Genomic DNA, 23379 nt, shown 5'->3' with positions numbered 1-23379 from the left:
CCTGTGCTACTTTGATCCAACTGAGGTGACTTGAGATCCATAGTAGAAAGATATGTTTGGACAGCCGCACTCTGGAAAAACCTTCTTGGTTGCCTTTTATTGATAAAAGTTTTCAAACCATACACATCACAGCAAAGACAGGGGCATACAGCTGACGTTTCGCACTACAATCAGTGCTTACTCATAGCCATGAGGTCCATAGACGGGCTTCACAGGCTGTTTCCTACTGCACATGCCTGAGTCGCACTGCGCTTTCTGAATGGTCCTGCTGTCTTCTGGGGCATGTGTGTGTCTCCCAGAAGGCAGCGGGGGTGGGGAGGAGGAGGGGCTGTAAATGACGTAGATCGCCACAGCACCCTTCCACGGAAATGGAAGGGAGTACCTGTTTTGGACAGGTATCTGCTGTACTTCTCCTATGGATCACAGCAGTGGAATTAGTTTTGCACTCCTGTAACTTGTTTTCAGCAGAGAGTGCGCTGAAGTCCGCTCTCTGCTGATGTCTTCAATGTCAGTCCAGGCACCACGTCATCCGGACCATGGGAGTCTGGATTTGCCAGGTACCTGGACTGACACCCGACTCGGCCTCTAAGCAAGCCACTGAGAGGCTGAGCCGGCCGCTCCGCAGCTCGGCGTTCCAATGAGCGAGGAGGGAGAAGACCAGAGAGCTGTGACTGACAGAGCATCCACTAGGTAAGTATTAATCAGGATTTCTTTTTTCCTTTTAAAGACTTCTAATGCCCTTTTAGGGCCAGATTCACGTAGATCAGCGGATCTATAGATCCGCTCGATCTACGTGATTTAAGATCCGCTCCCGCAAGTTTGAGAGGCAAGTGGCTAATTCACAAACCACTTACCTCCAAACTTGCGGCGGCGGATCCTAAATCCCCCGGCGGAATTCAAATTCCGCGGCTAGGGGGAGTGTACTATTTAAATCAGGCGCATTCCCGCGCCGATTTAAATGCGCATGCGCCGTCCGGGGAATTTCCCGGCGTGCATTGCTCCCACTGACGTCACTAGGACGTCGGTGGTTTCGACGTGAGCGTGACTTGCGACGCGCGTGTTTGTGAATCGGCGTACGCAAACGACGTTAGAAAATTCAAATTCGACGCGGGAACGCCGGCTATACTTAACATTGGCTGCGCCTGATAAAAGCAGGGGTAAGTATACGACGGGAAAGCCGCTATGGAAACGTCGTAAGAAGACTGCGTCGGGTCCGCGTACGTTCGTGAATTTGCGTATCTCGCTGATTTACATATTATTTAAGGTAAATCAGCGGGAACGCCCCCGGCGCCATTTTTAAATCGAAAATAAGATCCGACAGTGTAACACTGTCGGATCTAAGCCCTATCTATGCGTATCTGATTCTATGAATCAGGCGTATAGATAGGACTAGTGTAAGTCAGAGATACGATGGTGTATCTGTAGATACACCGTCGTATCTCTTTGTGAATCTGGCCCTTAAAGTCCAATTTAAGCCTCTGTTGTTAGGATGCACAACAGGCATATACTGCATGACAAGGTAAAAAAAAGGGAGGCAGTGTTCTACATAAACCTTTCACTGTCCTGATTTCTGTTCATATATCTAGTGATTCTTAACATGACCAGTTTCTTCTTCCTTCTCGGGCTGTCCAGGTCACTTGCTGAGCACGGCGGAGGTGGAATCTGCTCTTGTTGAACACTCTTCTGTAGCCGAGGCTGCCGCAGTGAGCCATCCACATCCGGTGAAGGGGGAATGTCTCTACTGTTTTGTCACTCTACGGGATGGACACGAGTTCAACAAAACATTGATCGATCAGTTAAAGAAACTAGGTAATGCTCTTTAAAGTGGAGTTCCACCCATTTTTTTTATGTTTGTCTGTGCTGCATGCCCTAATCTCATAGTGTTCAGAATGGACAATTTTTATTTATTTTGTTGCTTGTAAATACCTTTATTTTGTAGTCCTTCATTACTTCCTCCTCCTTATTAGCCTAGACAGAACCCGAACGTCGGTGCGGCTCTATACGGCGCCTGCGCACCGACGTTCGGGTTCTGTCGGCAACCTGTGACGCGCAGTATGCGCCGTTCGGAAGCCTGTCAATCACAGGCAGTGCTTGGGATTGCCGGGGGGTGAAAATCGTGATAACGAGGTATGTGCTGAGAGAAAAAAAAAAACACCGGCATTCTGTCGGTAGGATGGCTCGACTCCATGTGATGTCAGAATTTTTTTTGCGGGTGAACCTCCACTTTAAAAAGTTCTGTCTACCCAAATGTCACTTTTACATTTTCTGTTCTTTTTCTCTCTCAGTAAGAGAAAAGATTGGACCAATTGCCACTCCAGATTATATACAGAATGCACCTGGATTGCCCAAGACACGCTCAGGTGAGAATATTTGTATTTATTCTTTTTTACTTTGTCAGAATGTGTTCTCTGATAGACAAAAAGCATGATGATCATTCTATGAGCTTAATGCTGAACTCTCCAGGTAGATATCAAAGGGGTTGTAAACCCTCCTGTTTTTTCACCTTAATGCATCCTATGCATTAAGGTGAAAAAACTTCTGTCAGTCACCGGCCCCCCATCCCCCCCCCCCCCCTTTTACTTGCCATCACAATCATGGGAAAGACTGCTGACCTGACAGTTGTGCAGAAAACCATCATTGACACCCTCCATAAAGCCTCAAAAGGTAATTACAAAAGAAGTTGGATGTTCCCAAAGTGCTGTATCAAGGCACATTAATAGAACGTTATGTGGAAGGGAAAAGCCTCCTGGTTTTCCATAACACCTCAGCAGTGCCACAGGCTGATCGCTTCCATGCCACGCCGCATTGAGGCAGTAATTGCTGCAAAAGGGGCCCAAACCAAGTACCGAGTACATGTGCATGCTTCTACTTCTCAGAGGTCTGATATTGTTCTATGTACAATCCTTGTTTTATTGATAGCATGTTGTAATCACATTTTCTGAGATTGTGGATTTGGGGTTTTCATGAGCTGTGAGCCATAATCATCACTACTATCTCGCTTTGAGTGTAATGAGTCTCTCTCATATATTAGTTTCACCTTTTAAGTTGCATTAGTGAAATAAATGAACTTTTGCACAATATTCAAATTTTTCGAGTTTCACCTGTATAAGGGAAGCCCTTGACACTCAGTTGAAATGCAACATGTCAAGTATGAGACAAGGTTAACGCAGACCTTCACTCATTTTATTCATCTATTAAATCTTCTGTCCTTGTTGTTTTAACTTTGGACAGTATGACATTTTTTTTTCTGCCAGTAAATCCCTAATACAGCCCACTTCCTGTTTTTTGTCTGGTAAAAAGCCTAGGCTTATTGTCAGGAAGGGAGGGGGAATGAGTCATAAGAGAGCTGCATATCTGAAGGTGTGCCACTGTGTGTCTGTGTAAATCCAGGAAGTGAACAGGCAGCAGCTTCAGCTGCCCACAGTTAAAATGGCTGCAGCCAGACTCAGTGGAGGGAGATTTCTGCAGCATATTTGGCAAGTACAGAATCGCAGTATATATAGGGTTGTCCCGATGCCACTTTTTTAGTACAGATACTTTTTTTTAAATGTGTCCACAAATGCAGCCATGTCCCCCCCACATCTATCCAGCCATGTCCCCCCCACATCTATCCAGCCATGTCCCCCCCACATCTATCCAGCCATGTCCCCCCCACATATATATCCAGCCATGTCCCCCCCACATATATATCCAGCCATGTCCCCCCCACATATATATCCAGCCATGTTCCCCCCACATATATATCCAGCCATGTTCCCCCCACATATATATCCAGCCATGTTCCCCCCACATATATATCCAGCCATGTCCCCAATACCTAGTAGATGATGATGCCGCGTTAATCAGCGTGCATTACAGGCAGCTTTCGTTTGAATAGTTGTAATCCCCGCCGCGCCGTGTATAAACACTCCCCCTTTCTCGGGATTGGACAGATCCGTCCAATCCCGAGCAAGGGGGAGTGTCTATACACGGTGCGGCGGGAATTTCCAACTATTCAAACGAAAGCTGCCTGTAATGTTCCCCACATGCTGATTAACGCAGCAGCGTCGGGGGTGGGCAAGTATTCTATTCAGGCATCGGGGGGCATTTGCGGGAGTACAAGTACTCCTGCAAATACTCGGTATCGGGACAACCCTATATAAAATAATATGCAAAGTGGTTGAAGTTCAGCTTTTACATATCTCTCCTTTTTTGTTTTATATATGTCTTTTTTTTCCCCCATTTAGGTAAAATAATGAGACGAGTGTTACGTAAAATTGCCAAAGACGACCATGACCTGGGAGACATTTCTACTCTCGCAGACACCACGGTCATCCAGCAGCTCTTCAGCGATCGATGTAAGACTGTTCTCTAGGACACAGAACGACAGAGTTCACCTAGACAGGAATGTTAACTGTGAATCCAAGAGTCGAGTTAACGCACTTCGGATACTGCAGCCATATAATTCTGTGTATATTTTGTGAGAATTGCGTTTGTTGAATATTGTGACTATTTGAGCAACTGTTTCATATCTCATGTAAGTCAAATTGTGGTGTCGGTTTCAGGAGCTGATTTGGGAATCTGATGAATGTCTTGAGCTGTCAGGTCTTTATTGCTGTTTGTGACCCCAGTTGGGACATTTTACCTTACTTCCTGTTCCCGGGACAGGAGGAAACAGACAGCGATAAAAACGTTGTCAGACACTCTAATCCAGGGATCTTCAAACTACGGCCCTTCAGCTGTTGCAGAACTATACATGCTATGAGGCATTGTAAGACATGACTAGGCATTATGGGAATTGTAGTTCCTGAACAACTGGAGGGCCATAGTTTGAAGACCCCTGTTCTAATCTAGTGATGGGGAACCTTGGCACCCCAGATGTTTTGGAACTACATTTCCCATGATCCTCACCTACACTGCAGAGTGCATGAGCATCATGGTAAATGTAGTTCCAAAACATCTGGGGTGCCAAGGTTCTCCATCACTACTTAATCCTTCTCACTCTACTAATTCTATGTTTGTTGGTGGGATTCCTCATGTCTTGCCCTCACAGGAATTGAGGGGAAATCTGAAAAAAAACAGGGACATAGGCAGCCAATGTTACAAAGGGAACTATCCCTGCCCCTCTCTTAGAGGAGGATGTGGTGCAGAGAATATACTTATCAATGTGTGTGGTCAGCTCAGGTTTTAACTCTTTCTACCATTCTGGGTGCAGTTTCCTGGTCAGTTGTATTTTATGGATGGTCACCATACCAGGAACATAAGCTGTAAAAAAAAAAAAAAATTTACCATATTTATTGGGGTATAGCGCGCACTCCTAAAGTTGCCCCGAAATTCCTGTGGAAAAAAGATTTTTGTACTTAGTTTGGTGTCTTGCGCGGCGGCCTCGTCTGCGGCTTCGGGTGTCCTCTTCGTCGGGTCCGGTGTTCTTCTGCGGCGTCCTCCCCGCGCCGAGTTTGAATACTGTGCCGGCATATACCGAGCGCAGTACACTCGTGTATAGTCGGGCAGTCTCAGGCTTCTCTCGCGCTGACGTACAGGACTTGAGCGCGAGAGTAGCCGAGCCTGCCCGACTATACACGAGTGTACTGCGCTCGGTATATGCCGGCGCAGTATTCAAACTCGGTGCGGGTATCGGCGTATATCGCGCACCCACGATTTTGCCTTGATTTTCAGGGCAAAAAAGTGCGCGGTATACGCCGATAAATACGGTAAGCTAAATATATTGGTTGTATTTTGGAGCGCATAAGGCCCCTGTCATACTGATGGACCAATTGGGTCTGCCTGTCAGTTTTTCAAGAGGCACTGACTGGAGAATCTATTGCTCTCTATGGAGTGGCAGATGTCACCGGACATATATCTGTTGACACCTGCTGAGATCCATTCCCCATCCGTCCAGTGGATCAGATTGGATGACAGTCGGATGGAAACAGACAGCCTGAGGATAGTGGGCTGTGTCTGATTCTGACACAGACCCGTCATCTATTTGCTCAGCAGGGATCAGTGGAGAGAGATCCCTTGCTGAGCTGGTGGACTCCAAAAGTGTGAAAGGAGCCTAAAGCCCGGTACACACAGTGGGCTGGATTCACAAAGAGTTACGCCAGCGTATCAGTAGATACGCCGACGTAACTCGGAATCTAAGCCCGTCGTAAGTTTAAGTGTATGCTCAAACTGAGATATACTTAAACCTAGCTAAGATACGACGGCCTAGCTAGATACGCCGATTCACAAACGTACGCTTGCCCGTCGCAGTAAAGATACGCCGTTTCCGTAAGAGGTACGCCGCGTAAAGATAAAGCTGCCCCCCTAGGTGGCGTAGCCAATGTTAAGTATGGCCGTCGTTCCCGCGTCGAAATTTGAAAAATTTACGTTGTTTGCGTAAGTCGTCCGTGAATAGGGCTGGATGTAATTTACGTTCACGTCAAAACCAATACGTCCTTGCGGCGTACTTTGGAGCAATGCACACTGCTCAATCACGTCGGGTCACCAATCATTTACATAAAACACGCCCCCCTCATCCGAATTAGGTGCGCTTACGCCGGCCCCATTTACGCTACGCCGCCGTAAGTTAGGAGGCAAGTGCTTTGTGAATACAGCACGTGCCTCTCTGACTTAAGGCAGCGTAGCGTAAATACGGTACGCCGCCGTAAAAATACGCAGATCTACGTGAATCCAGTCCAATGTTGGAAGATATTTGCCAGTACAAAAATACTATTATGTCAGACATGCATGCTGGAAAACAGCAGCCAACCAACTCCTGATCAGCACTCTCAGCCAAAGGCAGAGATCGCTGATCAGAGTGTTCTGGTGCCGCCGCCGCCCCCCCCCCCCCCGTCGCAACAAAACAGCTCAGTGGGGGAGATCGCTGGACTAACCTTGCATTGTTAGTACAGCGGCGCCTCACTGGGGCTGTCGGTCTTCTTGTTTTTTGTGCAACCCATGGGGGGGCACGAAAAAAAAAAAATAGTATGTACCCGGCTTAAAGAATGGAAACGTTGGTCTTTGTTTAAAGAATGTGTCTTGTTGCCAGTAGGAAGCAATTATGTTTTCCTGTAGAGGTATGGCAGAAGTTAATGTAAGCCAAAATGGGTGGCCAAGTGGGTTACACTTTTGCCTTGCAGTCTAGAGGTCCAAGGGTTTTGTTTTTAGCATGGGCATTAATTGCATACAGTTTATAGGTTCTTTACTTGTTCAAATGGGTTTTCTCCTGTTACCCTCCACTACTCAGACATACTGGTGAGTGAGCTGGTGAGTGAGCTGGTGAGTGAGCTGCTGACTAACCTGATCCATGGACTCAGTAGGTCAGTGTAGGAAAGGGGACACTGGGCCAGATTCACAGACTAAGTACGCCGGAGTATCTGCTGATACTCCGGGGTACTTTCAAATTTGCTGCGTCGTATCTTAATTTGTAATTCACAAACAAGATACAACGGCATTTGGCTAAGATCCGACAGGCGTACGGCTTCGAATCTTAGTCTGCAATACTTCGGCCGCCGCTGGGTGGAGTTTGCGTCGTTTTCCAGCGTCGGGTATGCAAATTAGCTTTTACGGCGATCCACGAAGGTTCGCGTGTTCGTTACGTCGTCGTCTTTTCACGTCGCAAAGTTACGGCTGCTATTAAGGTGGTGTAACAATAGACAGCCCATGTTAAAGTATGGCCGTCGTTCCCACGTCGAATTTCAAATTTTTTTTGCGTAAGTCGTCCGGGAATACGAAAGTACGTTACAAACGTCGCCATTCAAAACATTACGTTGTGGGCGACGTTATTTCACGCAAAGCAAGGCAGGAAATGTCAAAACTGAGCATGCGCAGTACGTTCGGCGTGGGAACGCGCCTAATTTAAATGGTACACGCCCCATTTGAATTAGGCGGGCTTGCACCGGACGGCTTTACGTTACACCGCCGTAAGTTTACACGCAAGTGCTTGGTGAATCAGGCACTTGCGCTGAAAACTTGCAGCGGTGTAACGTAAAGACGATACGTTACGCCGCCGCGGATCACTGTGAATCTGGCACACTGTCATTCCCCCCTACATAGGAGTGTTTTGCTGATGGCATCTTCTGTCAGCCTTTGCTCTTTGGGTTATGGAGGTGCATGTGACCTTTCCCACATGACAGATTCAAGCACTTTTAGAGTGGGAAGTGAAGTCATCCAGCCCTGGAGCTTACCCAGGGTGGACTTCTGCCACAGGTCAATCAGAATATTGTGTGGGTCTATCAGTAGACTGGCACTTTGATCTTATAACAAGCCGTAGTCCTGACTTTCTCAGTTTTTGAACACCAAGCCTTTAGCAAGCATTTGCAAAGCTTCAAGCTGCTTTCTCTAAGCCTTTAAAATGTCATTATGGGAGTGCTGATTGCCACTTTTAAACAAGCTTAAAGCGGGGATTCACCCTAAAAAAAAAATTCTAACATTACAATGAGCTGACCTGTGACACGGACATTATGCTGGTCTTTTTTTATTTATTTTTTCGTACATACCGTTTTATCTGTATTTTCTCCCCGGATTTCCCGCGGGAGTGGGCGTTCCTATTTACAGGGTAAGTGATTGACGTTCCTCCGACCGGCGCATACAGCGCGTCACTGGTTGCCAGAAGTCGGGTCGGCGCTATACGGCGCCTGCGCACCGACGTTCGCCTTCTTCCGGCAACTCGTGACGCGCTGTATGCGCCAGTCGGAAGAACATCAATCACTTACCCTGTGAATAGGAACGCCCACTCCCGCGGGAAATCCGGGGAGAAAATACAGATAAAAACGGTATGTACGAAAAAAAAAAAGACCAGCATAATGTCCGTGTCACAGGTCATCTCATTGTAACGTGAGAATTTTTTTTTTTTTTAGGGTGAACCCCCGCTTTAAAGCAGTGTTGAAGCCTGCTAGCAGCTTGTATAAAGTGACAATCGGTGCTTCGTTTAGGACCTGTGATCAGTAAGCTGAAGCCTGTGTGAACCATGCCTGAGACAGCAAGGCTATGGTCATTACCAGAGCAATGCTATGGTCATTTGGTCAGTACACAATCGTTTAATCACTCAGGTAACCCTAGAGTTAGACAGCAGAATCTTTTTCCCCACCAGCAGAGCTGACATTTTAATTTTTAGGTATTTAACACTGTAGAATAGGCAGCAGCTGACTGCAAACAATGAAGTTGTCTAGTAATGAGAATCTCCATGAAATACAGGAAGCCAATGGATAGCTCATCCAACCAGACTTCTCCACTTTATGACGACTGGTCCGGTCGCATGGTGTAGACTGTTTTATTTGATTGTTTTAAAATTCTCTTGTATCCTTGAAAACCATGTATGTATGTTGTGTCAAGTGATTATTATTTTTTTGGAACACTGGGAGAAAAGGGACGATATTTTTTAGTTGTAGAAGGAAAAATAAAAAATATAAATACAAATTTGTGAATAGTTTTTGTATCTGACATATTACTGGCAGAACTTATACAACATTTATTGCTTTACATATCACTAAATGTGTGAACAGAAGGTTTGTAAGTTCAGCAACCATTACTGAAAAAGTAACAGAGCTACTCCTCTGAAACGTGTAGTAAAAAAAAAAAAAAAAAAAAAAAAAAAGTACAAATTTTGACATCTTTTACCCATTTCTATACAGGCTATGATTGCCCCATCTATGTCTCAGCCGAGCCAGTGCCCGCCAGCGGGATTCCAGGATTAACCCCCCTGGCGGTATCCCCGAGCGTGACTCGGGGTTGATTTTTTCTACCAAAATCGGTAACCCCGAGTCACTCTCAGGGTAGATATGCAGAGCCTGCAGCGTGCGCTGGCTTACCTTGTTCCTGGATCCAGCGATGCCACCGCGCTGTGTGAGCGAGCGGGACCTCGCTCGATTCACACAGCGTCCTCCTGTGCCGCCGATCTCCGTTCCCTGCGACGTTACGACGCACGGGAGCGGAGATCGGCGCCAAATTCAAAAACGTAAACAAACACATTACATACAGTAATCTTATAGATTACAGTACTGTATGTAAAAAATACACACCCCCCTTGTCCCTAGTGGTCTGCCCAGTGTCATGCATGTCATTTTATATAATAAAAACCTTTCTTTCTGCCTGTAAACTGTAGATTGTCCATAGCAACCAAAAGTGTCCCTTTATGTCAAAAATGGTTTTAGATCAGCTAAAAAACAGCGATAATAAATTATAATCACTTGCAGAATTGTGCGATAGCGATTTGTGGGGAAATTCGTCATAAAAAAAATAAAATAATGACAGCGACAATTCTGCAACTGAGAAAATTTCAGTGATTTTGATTGGATTACATTATTGAATAATTTTTATTAGAATTATATTATTATTTGTTATAATTATTTATTATATTATAATTTTGTTTTTAAAAAAAATTCATACCCGGGATGCCTACTAGACTCCTGTTTGGACAGATTTAAGTGAGTTATTCCTAAGAATTACAGGCCTACAGTATAAAACGCCAAATTTCCTTGCAAATAATTGTACCGCTTTTGGTACGTAATTCCAGACAGAATCATACCGCCAGGGAGGTTAAGGGACCTTTCTCAACCGATGAGGTAGACCTGACAGTTTTTCAGGTGGAGCGACACGTTGTCCGTTGACACCCACTGGCATCTGATCCTATCCTATCCTCTAAAAACAGACTGATGGGGATCCGTTCTCCATCTGTCTGGTGGATTGGATGGTAGTTGGGTGTAAACTGACAGGTAGTCCATTTACATCCGACTCCCCATAGAGGAGAGTGGGTTGTGTCCACTCTGCATAGGCAGACCAGCCATCCGCCTGCTCAGCGAGGATCAGAGGACAGATTCCGAGCAGGCACACTCCAAAAGAGCCTGCCCCGTGTGCAAGGGGCTTTTTTTTCTCAACCAAGCAGGCTGAATGAGAGAGAAAAAAAAAAATGCTGACCGATCACTGTACTTAACACAAGTGATGTTAGTACATCGATATCTGGCTGAGCTATTGTATTCCGACAGGGGGACCCCCACCAGAACATTGATCAGCACTCACAGCCACGTTGATTAAAAGCTGCTCATTAAACCGGCTTTAGTCAGGCAGACTCCTGTACACAACATGGCTCAATGTTAGGCGGTGTGTACCAGTCTTTAAAGGATCAATAAAGATTTTTTTTTTTTTTTTAAATAACAAAACATGTTATACTTACCTCCACTGTGCAGCTCGTTTTGCACAGAGTGGCCCCCGAACCTGGTCTTCTGGGGTGGCTGTCTCAGCTCCCCCCGCAAGGACCCAACACCTTCATGTGAGCGTGCTTGTATGGTGTTGCGTTCTTGCGGGCCCACCCCCATGATATAGCCGCTCACTGTATCACTTGGCCCCGCTTAATTGGATGCAATTGACAGCAGCGCAAGCCAATGGTTACACTGCTGTCAATCAACCAATGAATGAGCCGGGAAGACGGCAGAGAAGCCTGCGCGTTCACTGCGTGAGACATTGGAGGGGTCAGGTAAGTAAACGGGGGGGGGGGGGGGGGGGGGTGCCAATACTCAGATGTTTTTTCACCTTAATGCATAGAATGCATTAAGGTGAAAAAACATTTTCCTTTACAACCCCTTTAAGCTCATATTCTGTCCTATGCAATGACAGCCAACCAAACAAGCGAGGAGATTACATTATTGTACTCCAGCATTCAGTGTAACTGGGTAGATGTCCAGCTTCCCATTGAAGGTCCATAAAACAAGATAGTGGATGACCGCATTCCAGTAAAAAAAGATATTTGCTGCACATCCATAAAACTAGTATGGCACGAGTGAGATTTCAAATGCATTTCAAGCTAATAAGAGCTTATTACTAGTTTATGGATGTACATCTATAGGCTCCATTCACACTAATGCGTTTTTTGGTGCATTTTGCAGAAAAGCAGGGACATTTTTTAACATGGGTTCCTATGGCACAAGTTCACATCAATGCTTTTTTTGTGCCTCTGCGTTTTTGTAAAGGGTCGGGGACTTTTTTTTCCCCGCAAAAAGCAGCGTTTTGCATGTAATAGAATTCAATGGACCTGCATCCAAAACGCAAGTACCGCAATTTGTGTTTTGTTTTTTTAACCTGTTTGTTAAAGGAAATGTAAAAAAACTCAAATTGATGGCTAAACAAAAAAAAAAAAAAATTGCAGTAAAAACGCACGTCAAAAAACGCAGCAAGCACCGCAAAAACGCTCAAAAGCAACATGCATAGGTGTGAATCGAGCCTAAAGGAATCTTTTTTTAATGGAGGGGGGGTTTTCCACAATTATTCCATTGTTTACTGGTATCCACATTTCATAAAAGAATGTAATAAAATACATACACTTTAATATAATAAATTTACATTTTATTTTTAAATCACATTTCTGCACACAGAATAATAATTTTAATATTAAACTATTGCAATATTAGGGGTCCCATTCAATGGTGTCATGAGAATGCACATTACATGCTGCCATTTACTTATAATGGCACCCCATGGCTTTCATACATACCCAACTAGAACAGCCACAGCCTGCCCAATAGTTACATATACGCCAGCGAAAATGGTTGGGTCGGCCCCTCTGCCTTGCACAGTGGCATCTCCTGAGGCTGCAGAAGCTTAAAAAACACATCTGCAAGATCACTACCAGGAGGTGAAGATTCCAGCCAGAGGACGAGGACATCATGTAAGACACTGGAGATTGGGGGGGGGATGGGGGTTAGTTTAGGTCAGGAGGACTAGGCAGGGTGGATAAATGTACTATTTATTAAAACTCCTTCAACCCTGACATGCCTATATTTCTACACATCAGAATACATATAAAATGCCAAAAATGGGATACTCAATGGGCTTCTCTGTCAAAAACATATAATCCAGTTTTTCAGTTGGCACTTTAAATTACCCAATAGCTATTTAGATCCCACAGTCTCCAAGTGAAAGAGGAAAAAAATAAAATAATAATCTGTGCCTCAGTTGCCAATGGCACTCAAACGACCAGTTTTTAGATGAACTGAGCAATAAACATATCATTTGCAGGCTTGCTGAGGTCTGCAGATTGTCTTTTCCCAAAGATCCATTAAAGGGGTTGGAAAGGTAAAAGTTTTCACCTTAAGGCATTCTATGCCTTAGAGCCGGTTCACACTGTGCAACGCAGCCGCCTGACAAGCCGCGTCCCATTCTATTCAATAGAACCGTTCTAATAGGAGCGTCTCAAGTCGCTCCGACTTAGAAAAAGGTTCCTGTACGACTTCGGGGGCGGCTTGGGGCGATTTGCATTGACTTCTATACAGAAGTCATTTTGCAAGTTGCCTCTGAAGTCGTCTTCAGGACGCCATGCCGAGTCGCCCCCGCAGTTGTGCCGCCCCAGTGTGAACCGGCTCTTAAGGTGAAAAAACTTCAGACAATACCGCGCCCCCCCATTATACTTACCTGACCCCCTCGAAAGTCCCACACTCGGCCCCCCCAACATCCTGTTCGCCGCTCAGCCTGGCCGTTGATTGGCTAGAGCGGATGGATTGAAAGCAGCATAGCCATTGGCTGGCGCTGCTGTCAATCACATCCAATGACGCGGAGGGGCGAGGCCAAGTGATACTGAGAGAGGCTATAGCCGCTCGCTGTATCACGGGAGCGCGCCCGCAAGGACTCCACACTATGTGAGGGATCTCGCATTACTGTGGTGAGTAATTGCGGGGAGGACCAGGGACAGCCGCCGAGGGACCCCAGAAGACGTGGATCGGGGCCACTCTGCAAAACGAGCTGCACAGTGGAGGCAAGTATAACATGTTTGTTATTTAAAAAATTAAATTTACAACCCCTTTAAATATTCTAGTAAAATTACAGCAAAACTCCACAATTAGACATGAGGCCACAAAATGTGTCTGTGATACCAATAACAGAACACTAAGGCCTTGTACACACCATCAAACCGAAATCCCCGCAGACAGGATATGGGGTGACGTGGTGGAGACGTGCGCAACCCTGGAAGGTCAATGCTTCCACGCATGCGTCGAATCACTTTGACGCATGCGAGGGCTTTCAGCCGAGCGGACATGTCCGGTAAGTCGTACAGACGACCGAACATGTCCGACGGACAGGCTTCCAGCGGACATGTTTCTTAGCATGCTAAGAAACATTTGTCTGCTGGAAACCTGTCCGATCCGCCGGAAAATTGTCCGGTCGGCCCTACACACGACCGAACATGTCCGTGAAAACTGGTCCGCGGACCAGTTTCAGCAGACATGTTCGGTCGTGTGTACGAGGCATAAGGGGCGTATTTATAAAGCAACGAAGATGACATTTTCTGGCAGTGAATCGGTCACAATTAACACACCAGGAAGATTCACCTACATCTGCTTTATAAATATGAACTGAACATATAATCTTAAAAAAAAAAAAAAATTATATATTTTTATATATATATTATGATTGTCAATGGAACACATGCAAATTTACTTCTCTGTTGCTATGGAATGTAGCACAATTAAGAACATACAAAGAAATGGCTTGGCTTAAATCTTAAAAAGTATACTCTAGTATAAAGAAAAAACCTTTGCTTCGCAGTCCCCCCCCCCCCCAGTCTTCCACGAGCAACAGTGCAATCACAAATTTTAATTACATCCGAGATAAAAGTCTAAATACACATGGGCCAAATATTAGCCGACATTCAGCCCGTGTGTATGGCAGCCGGTCTGACAGAAGCCGGCCATTGGGCTGGCTTCTGTCAAAAGGGGCATGTCTGAAAAAAGGTCTGCTGACTGGCTCCTGGGCAGTGCTCTCAGCCAATGGCTGAGCGCACTAACCGTAGTGTTATCTGGTGGATGTACCCCTGTCAGAACACAATAGCACATCAGGGGAGATTGTACAATGACTCCGACCTGAGCTGTCAGATTTTTTTTATTGATTTTTTTCCGTTCAACCTACTGAGTTGAACGAAACAAAAATAGTGGGTACCAGGCTTAAGGCACAAGAACCGCCCTTTAATTTATACAGCATTATAAAAAGTTCATCCAAGAGGAGAAATTGCTCTTTAAGGTCTACTCCTCCTCTGCCACATTTGATATGTCTTTTTTTTGAGGGATGGGTACCTAGTTTTGACAGGTACCTGCTCCCCCTAGATCAGTGATGGCAAACCTTGGCACCCCAGATGTTTTGGAACTACATTTCCCATGATGCTCATCTACACTGCAGGGGCATCATGGGAAATGTAGTTCCAAAACATCTGGGGTGCCAAGGTTCGCCATCACTGCCCCAGATGATCAGAGTGGATCCCCTGCAGTCTTCTGGGATACGTCACAGTAGTGATGTAGTTGTGATTTGAACCAACAACCCCAGTGCTACTAGATGGAAGTGCTAACCATTTAGCAACTGTGCTGCCTGGCCTGTGTACTTTTCCCACCATAAGCTTATTATACCATATCTGTAAAAGCCCCATTACGAGACATGATTCTAGTACCTGGTGGTCAACTACCTGCATGTAACCAAGGGAGTATATAACTGTCCAGTCAGAAAGCAGCAATTAAGGGACATGGATCTTCACCGGAAGGCTGTGAGGGTGTATTCCTCCAATGACCAGCAGGAGGAAGTAGGCACATTGAGAACTTCTTGTTCCAGATTCCCATTGCTACACAAGATACGGGTTGTCCAAGACGGCTACCCCAGCCGCTACACCACCATCTGCATGCTCTGTGGCTTTTGTCCTGAGGAGGTGACCCACTCGCTCATTGAGAACCATCTCTCCACCTTGCCTAGAATAACAGAGATAATATTCATACATTAGAAAGCAACTTGATTAAAACACTGTATTTATTCCCCTTAAAATCAGGTGAAAATCGCATGTGCGTATTATATGCCGATCCATGCTGTCTGAGTGAAGAGGAGCGAGCGCCGCTGAATTACATAGAGCCGTGATCTCCTTCCTGTGTATCCGGCACTCCGTCGCACACAGCCATGCCTCCTGGCCCCGCATTGGACCACTGTACTGTCTATCATATGAGCAGGGGCAGGAGGTGTGGCTGTGAGTGACGGAGCGCCGAGTACACAGGAAGGAGATCGCGGCTCTATGTAATTCAGTGGCGCTCGCTCCCCCTCTTCCCTCGGAGACAGCAGAGATGATCTGATGAAAGGCAAGACTGCAGCTGGGCACTGAACAGGCAGGGCATTTTGGTAAACGTATAGGCTGCAGATGGGCACAGATCTGGCTGCTATGCGGCTGCAGATGGGCACAGATCTGGCTGCATTGAGGCTGCAGATGGGCACAGATCTGGCTGCATTGAGGCTGCAGATGGGCACAGATCTGGCTGCATTGAGGCTGCAGATGGGCACAGATCAGGCTGCATTGAGGCTGCAGATGGGCACAGATCAGGCTGCATTGAGGCTGCAGATGGGCACAGATCAGGCTGCATTGAGGCTGCAGATGGGCACAGATCAGGCTGCATTGAGGCTGCAAATGGGCACAGATCAGGCTGCATTGAGGCTGCAAATGGGCACAGATCAGGCTGCATTGAGGCTGCAAATGGGCACAGATCAGGCTGCAAATGGGCACAGATCAGGCTGCATTGAGACTGCAAATGGGCACAGATCAGGCTGCATTGAGACTGCAAATGGGCACAGATCAGGCTGCATTGAGACTGCAAATGGGCACAGATCAGGCTGCATTGAGACTGCAAATGGGCACAGATCAGGCTGTATTGATGCTCAGATACCATCATTTTGCTTCATAGTGGTTTATTAAAAAAAACATTTTTTCCTAAAACTTCCCTCTTAAATTGGGGCGCGTGTTATATGCCGTTAAATACAGTAGTCAAAACATCAGAGAAATGAAGGATCCAAAAATTACACTTTATTTAGGACTCACAAGGTGTACCCAATATAGCAGTTAAAGATCTGTCTTGGAATCAACCTCCTGCAATACCTAAAAACACACTATTGGGGGAGGAGGGCTGCATTACTCTTTTGAAAAGTACAAAATACGAGCGCTCAGTAAAAAATCCACACAGGGACTCGGAAGATAGCTGACATCAGTAGCATGCCTCCTCCTGTAACGCGTTACATCCTGGGCAGGACTTCGTCAGTAGGGCTGGAGCAACACTACCAACGTCACCCACTGGCAGAGACCATTCTTGCCTTTTGCATTACATAACAAAACATCTTCCTAAATGCTTGTAGCCCCCTTAAATGCCAGGGCCCATATTCGGTAGGCAAGAGGCTAGCATTCAGTCCCTTACAAAAGCCTCTGTCCCGGTGAGTCCATCATATAGAATATAAGAAGTCTTTTTTGTTGCGTTTATATACACTTTTTAAATTACAAGCCGACATTTAGGCTGGCCATACACTATACAATTTTCTTGTTCAACTTTCTTTTCTTTACTTTACTTTAGATCTGCCAAAACTATATAATATATGAGGTCAAACCTAAACCCTTTCCATTTGTATGCAATCAGGCAGGCCCTTGCACTACATCAGGGGTGCCCAACCAGTTGCCCGGGGGGCCACATGTGGCCCTCTGATGTGGCCAGCGACCTCATGCTCTGGGATGGCAGGATGGCAAGCCCAGATAGCGGGTTGTCGACCCACCATGCCAGAGCATCAGTGTTGTGAAGCAAGCGGCAGCAGAGCAAAGCCGCATAAGCCAATACTTCCTGTAAAGCGCCAACTCCTGTCATTGGCGGAGTGATATCAATGTTCTCTGCCTGGGACAGCAATAGCTGGCGATACCTGAATGGGAGACTGTTATTAAAGGTAGTGTTTATTACTAAACTCAAATTGTATCTATGGGCATATCTGTTCTGCAGTGGTTACTGGGCTGCTTTCCAACTGATTCGCAGGTGCACTGCAGAACACCTGTGGGTTACCTGCACTTTGCCAAAGATTACTATAATTACCTGCGGCTTTGGTGCACTTCAGAAAATGTACTACACCTGCAGGATATAATAGAAATCTATGGCAACGTGGAGCTAAGCCACAGGTGCACTGCACCCTTGGTGTGGGTAAACAGAAGTGCCTCAGTGTGAAAGCAGCCTTAGGCCTCTTTGATACGATCAGTCCAACCCAATCAGACCCCCTGGTCACCTCTTTTGAACCACAGATGTAAAACGGACTTGTAGCCATATACCCACCTACCTCCAATTCAATCTGATAAAAGAAAAAAAAAAAAAAACACACACAAAAGGGGGGGGGGGGGGGGATCCATCCCCTTCCATCTGGGCAAATCGGATCAGAGGGCCCATAGAGTAGAGTGGGCCGTGTCCATGTCCACTCTGCATATGGGCCTGTCATCCGTCCGCTCCGCTCATTGTGGGCCGCGACCGGTTACGAAATCGATCAAGTGGCCCTCGCTCTTCAAAAGGTTGGGCACCCCTGCACTTAATAGTTGAAAGGTAATTCTAAAGGAGGTTGAATAATAAATTGTATAGTGTATGCCCAGCCTAAGATTTCCTTTTTAAATTAGCCTGTAGGGCGCGTCCACACCAGATTCAATGGGGCTACGCTGGCAGTTATTTTCAATGTAGCCCCCAATGCATAGACAAGGCAAAATGCCTGGTTTCCTAAGGTGTCAGTTCACACACCGGTGTTGCTGTGGTATACGCTGAAAAAAAAAAAGTAGCACATGCCGTATTTTTTTCAGAGCAGTGGGTTACAACGTGAACCACATTACTACCCAGTAGAAAGAAAAGATAATCACTCAATTGTATTCAAAGAGCCTCCTCACTGGATCCAAACCATGGGTGCCGGCAATGCAATAGTAATGCAAAAATACGAAGGGAACTTGGACAGCCGCACTCCAAAAACGTTCCTTTTATTAACCACTTGCTTACTGGGCACATATACCCCCTTCCTGACCAGAGGACTTTTTGCGTCGCTTTAACTGACAATTGCGCGGTCGTGCGACGTGGCTCCCAAACAAAATTGACGTCCTTTTATTCCCACAAATAGAGCTTTCTTTTGGTGGTATTTGATCACCTCTGCGGTTTTTATTTTTTGCGCTATAAACAAGCGACAATTTTGAAAAAAAATATAATATATGTTTTACTTGTTGCTATAATAAATAGCTAAATTTATTTTATTTTTTTTCTCAGTCTAGGCCAGTGATGGCGAACCTTGGCACCCCAGATGTTTTTGAACTACATTTCCCATGATGCTCATGCACTCTGCAGTGTAGTGGAGCATCATGGGAAATGTAGTTCCAAAACATCTGGGGTGCCAAGGTTCGCCATCACTGGTCTAGGCCAATACATATTCTACATATTTTTGGTAAAAAAAAAAAAATCGCAATAAGCGACTGGTTTGCGCAAAGGTTATAGCACCTACAAAATAGGGGACAGAATTATTATTTTTTTTACTAGTAATGGCGGCGATCTGCGATTTTTATCGGTACTGCGACATTATGGCGGACACATCGGACACTTGACACATTTTTGGCACCATTCACATTTATACTGCGATCAGTGCTATAAATATGCACTAATTACTGTATAAATGTGACTGGCATTGAAGGGGTTAACACTAGGGGGTGAGGAAGGGGTTAAATGTGTACCCTGCCTAGTGTTACTAACCGTGGGGGAGGGGACTGACTGGGGGAGGTGACCGATCTGTGTCCCTATGTACAAGAGACACAGATCGGTCTCCTCTCTCCCTGACAGGACGTGGAGCTATGTGTTTACACACACAGATCCACGTCCTTGTCTCTGTAACCGGCGATCGCGGAAGCCTGGCGGACATCGCGGCCGCCAGGCTCGCGCATCGGCATCCCAGTGATGCGGCGGGCGGGCTCGCGCGCCCCCCAGTGGCCAGGAGGAGCGGAGGCCGTAAAAAAAAGACAGCGACTCAGAGAATTAGAACCACCCTGCGGCCGTATAAAGTCGTACGGCCGTCGGGAAATGGTTAAAATAGATCACAAAATAAACATGCCACAGCAAAAATTGGAACAAATCGAACGCGTTTCGCACTGTAGCTTCAGTGCTTAGTCATAGCTAGTAGTACTAAGCTATGACTAAGCACTGAAGCTACAGTGCGAAACGCGTTAGTTTGTTCCAATTTTTGCTGCGGCATGTTTATTTTGTGATCTATTTTAATAAAGGAAAGTTTTTGGAGTGCGGTTGTCCAAGTTCCCTTCGTATTTTTGCACATTACTACCCAGTTGTGTTGCATAGAACTGTATTGAAATATAATGTAAATAGCACAACATTGGGTCGCACAGCACACAAGCTTTTATCACGGTGTGAATGATCCCATAGAAAAAAAAGAATTCATAGGATTAGACAGGACATGGAACACTTACCTGACATAGACCCCAAACATGCCCAGCTCACTGATACACTCGGAGATTTGAAGCTGCCCGGTTGCTTTCAGAAGACAATTCCTCACCGGCTTAGGCTTGATCTTGTCCATCAGTATATAGGAGGTGCGCTCGCTGGTGTGTCTAACCTTTTCCAGGACTTCTCTTATCTCATCTCCATAGATATTGTTTCCTGAAACAAGACATGGTATGATTATGGTAAATGGCAGGCAGCACGGTGGCTTACTGGTAAGCAGTGCCGATCCCGACCTCCCCTGGGGCCCCAAGCAAACTTACATGGCACATTAAAAATGAGAAGCAGGGGGCGCTGACGACAGTGACATGTCACATTAAAGAAAGTTGAGAAGCGGGGGGAGGGGGTGTTCTGCTGTCTGAAATGACATCTTACATTAAATTGAGAAGCAGGGGGTGCCGACTTCTTACCTCTTCTCCCATGCAGCCAGCCAGCGAGTTGAGAAGCGGGGTGAGGGGGCGAAAATGACTTCTCACCAGGCGGGGCCTCTAGTAATTTGGGGGGCCCTTCGCAGCTTTGCGGGGCCCTAAGCATCTTGCATAGTGAGCCTATAGGGCGGATCGGCCCTGCTGGTAAGTACCTTTGACTTGCAGCACTGGAGTCCTCAGTTTGAGTCCCAGCAAGGACATTATCTGCATGGAGTTTGCATATTGTCTTTGTGCTTGTGTGGGGGTTCCTCCCTCCTGCATGCCAAAGATGTGTTGGTAGATTAATTGACTCACGTCTAAGATGGGGTTTAGTATGATATTTTACTGAGCATGTCCAAGATGGCTACTACACCATCTACCCCAAAAGTAGATAAAGCACGTTGAGTCCCCAGGGAGAAAAATCACTATATAAAATGAAAGGAATTCAATTCATAATTAGAAAAACAGCCTTTGGCAAAGGCAGCCAGGTGTTGATATTTTTCTGTTCCCAATTTTCAATAACAAAAACTAGTTAAAGAAGTTGTATAACCCTTTAGCCAATTTTTACCTACATGTAAGCCAGGGTTCGACGCATGCCGGGTGCCAGGTCGCCATTGCGACTAGAATTAGTGACCTGAGGCATCCTGTGTCTCCGTGCGCCCCCGCCGCGCAATCGGGCCGCGCCAGCCGGTAATTGAGGCCGCGGCTTTGCAGCCCTATGCTTCTTTCTGTGATCTGGTGCCATCTTGTGGTGGCTGTTGATATGACAAGACAACCAGCAATGCTAATGGAGCTTCCCCTGTCTGTTTTCACTGCCATCTCCTTCCCTCTAAATAGAACCCCCAAACATTATATATATTTTTTATTCTAACACCCTAGAGAATAAAATGGTGGTCATTGCAATACTTTGTCACACCGTATTTGCGCAGCAGTCTTACAAGCGCACTTTTTGGGGGGGAAAAAAATACACTTTTTTTTAAATTAAAAAATAAGACACCAGTAAAGTTAGCCCAATTTTTTTTTATATTGTGAAAGATAATGTTACGCCGAGTAAATTGATACCCAACATGTCACGCTTCAAAATTACGTCCGCTTGTGGAATGGCGACAAACTTTTACCTTTTAAAATTTCCATAGGCAACGTTTAAAAAATTCTACAGGTTTCATGTATTGAGTTACAGAGGAGGTCTAGGGCTAGAATTATTGCTCTCGCTCTACCAATCGTGGCGATGCCTCACATGTGTGGTTTGAAAACCAAATTTCGTATGCGTTCGCTTCTGCGCGCGAGCTCGGCAGGACGGGGCGCGTTCCTAGCTAACTTTTTTAGCTGGCTCCTAAGATTCCAAGCAAAATTTGTCAAGCCCTGATGTAAGCCTATATTAAGAATTACATGTAGGTAAAATAAATCTCTCCTAAACCTGTGACGTCTGGGGCACATGCACTCTGAAGGTCCGACGAATGCTGCCAGACCTTGCCGGAACGGAGGACTCCCGCACACATGTGTTGTCAGTGACGTCATTGCGGCTCTGGCCACTCACAGCGCCGGAGCTGCGAACCCGGAGGACACGCCGAGGGGAAAATGTCATTATTTATTCATAAAATTTGAATTTAATTAAAAAAAATTTAAATGAACATGTAATGCACAACAGTACATGACACTGAAGAGTGAGCAGCATGGATTTTTTTTAAATTAACATTCAAATCTAGTTACAATTGATAGTGAAGTTCTGCCTGCATAGTACAGACAGGGTCATTATGGAAAAAACAGCTGCCCAGCCCCCTCAAAGAATTTTTTTTCTGCTTAGAGGGTCCAGAATAGAGAATCTAAAAAGGTAAGCTGCAATTTGTAAAAAAAAAAAATGAAACCACTTCCCCCGGGTTCATGTCATATGACGTCGGGGACTTTGAGTGGAGATATCTGAATGATACAGCTGCAGGCATCATCCAGATATCTTTTTTTTATGGCGATTCCCTGCAATGTTAAAGCCATCATAGCAGCTGGGAGGCCAGAAGTGACGTCATTGTGCCGCAAGATGTAAACAGCTAGAAGTGACGTCATTGTGCCGCAAGATGTAAACAGCTAGAAGGGACGTCATTGTGCCGCAAGATGTAAACAGCTAGAAGTGACGTCATTGTGCCGCAAGATGTAAACAGCTAGAAGGGACGTCATTGTGCCGCAAGATGTAAACGGCTAGAAGTGACGTCATTGTGCCGCAAGATGTAAACAGCTAGAAGTGACGTCATTGTGCCGCAAGATGTAAACAGCTAGAAGTGACGTCATTGTGCCGCAAGATGTAAACAGCTAGAAGTGACGTCATTGTGCCGCAAGATGTAAACAGCTAGAAGTGACGTCATTGTGCCGCAAGATGTAAACAGCTAGAAGTGACGTCATTGTGCCGCAAGATGTAAACAGCTAGAAGTGACGTCATTGTGCCGCAAGATGTAAACAGCTAGAAGTGACGTCATTGTGCCGCAAGATGTAAACAGCTAGAAGTGACGTCATTGTGCCGCAAGATGTAAAACAGCTAGAAGTGACGTCATTGTGCCGCAAGATGTAAACAGCTAGAAGTGACGTCATTGTGCCGCAAGATGTAAACAGCTAGAAGTGACGTCATTGTGCCGCAAGATGTAAACAGCTAGAAGTGACGTCATTGTGCCGCAAGATGTAAACAGCTAGAAGTGACGTCATTGTGCCGCAAGATGTAAACAGCTAGAAGTGACGTCATTGTGCCG

General features: G+C 45.8%; 2 protein-coding genes across 5 annotated transcripts in view; one reads left to right on the top strand and one right to left on the bottom strand.

Moving 5' to 3' along the window:
- ACSS2 (acyl-CoA synthetase short chain family member 2) overlaps positions 1–4764 on the top strand; it is a 68279-nt gene extending 63515 nt beyond the window's left edge. For 2 of the 3 annotated variants that reach the window (XM_040330654.1, XM_040330655.1), the window contains 3 exons: positions 1633–1809; positions 2286–2360; positions 4227–4764. In XM_040330654.1, the coding sequence (XP_040186588.1) occupies positions 1633–1809; positions 2286–2360; positions 4227–4354 (380 nt within the window). In that variant the 3' untranslated portion in view covers positions 4355–4764. The remainder of the gene's footprint in view (positions 1–1632; positions 1810–2285; positions 2361–4226) is intronic. The other variant, XM_040330656.1, reaches the window with a different exon arrangement.
- Positions 4765–15145: 10381 nt separating this feature from the next.
- The window catches only part of GSS (glutathione synthetase), a 40548-nt gene continuing 32314 nt past the window's right edge, over positions 15146–23379 (bottom strand). For both annotated transcript variants that reach the window (XM_040330652.1, XM_040330653.1), the window contains 2 exons: positions 20210–20399; positions 15146–15677 (listed from right to left, as the gene is read on the bottom strand). In XM_040330652.1, coding sequence (XP_040186586.1) covers positions 15554–15677; positions 20210–20399 — 314 coding nt within the window. In that variant the 3' untranslated portion in view covers positions 15146–15553. The remainder of the gene's footprint in view (positions 15678–20209; positions 20400–23379) is intronic.

This window comes from Rana temporaria, chromosome 12, assembly GCF_905171775.1.
Source record: "Rana temporaria chromosome 12, aRanTem1.1, whole genome shotgun sequence".
Lineage (NCBI taxonomy): Eukaryota > Metazoa > Chordata > Amphibia > Anura > Ranidae > Rana > Rana temporaria.
This window is presented reverse-complemented; position numbering and strand designations above follow the sequence as displayed.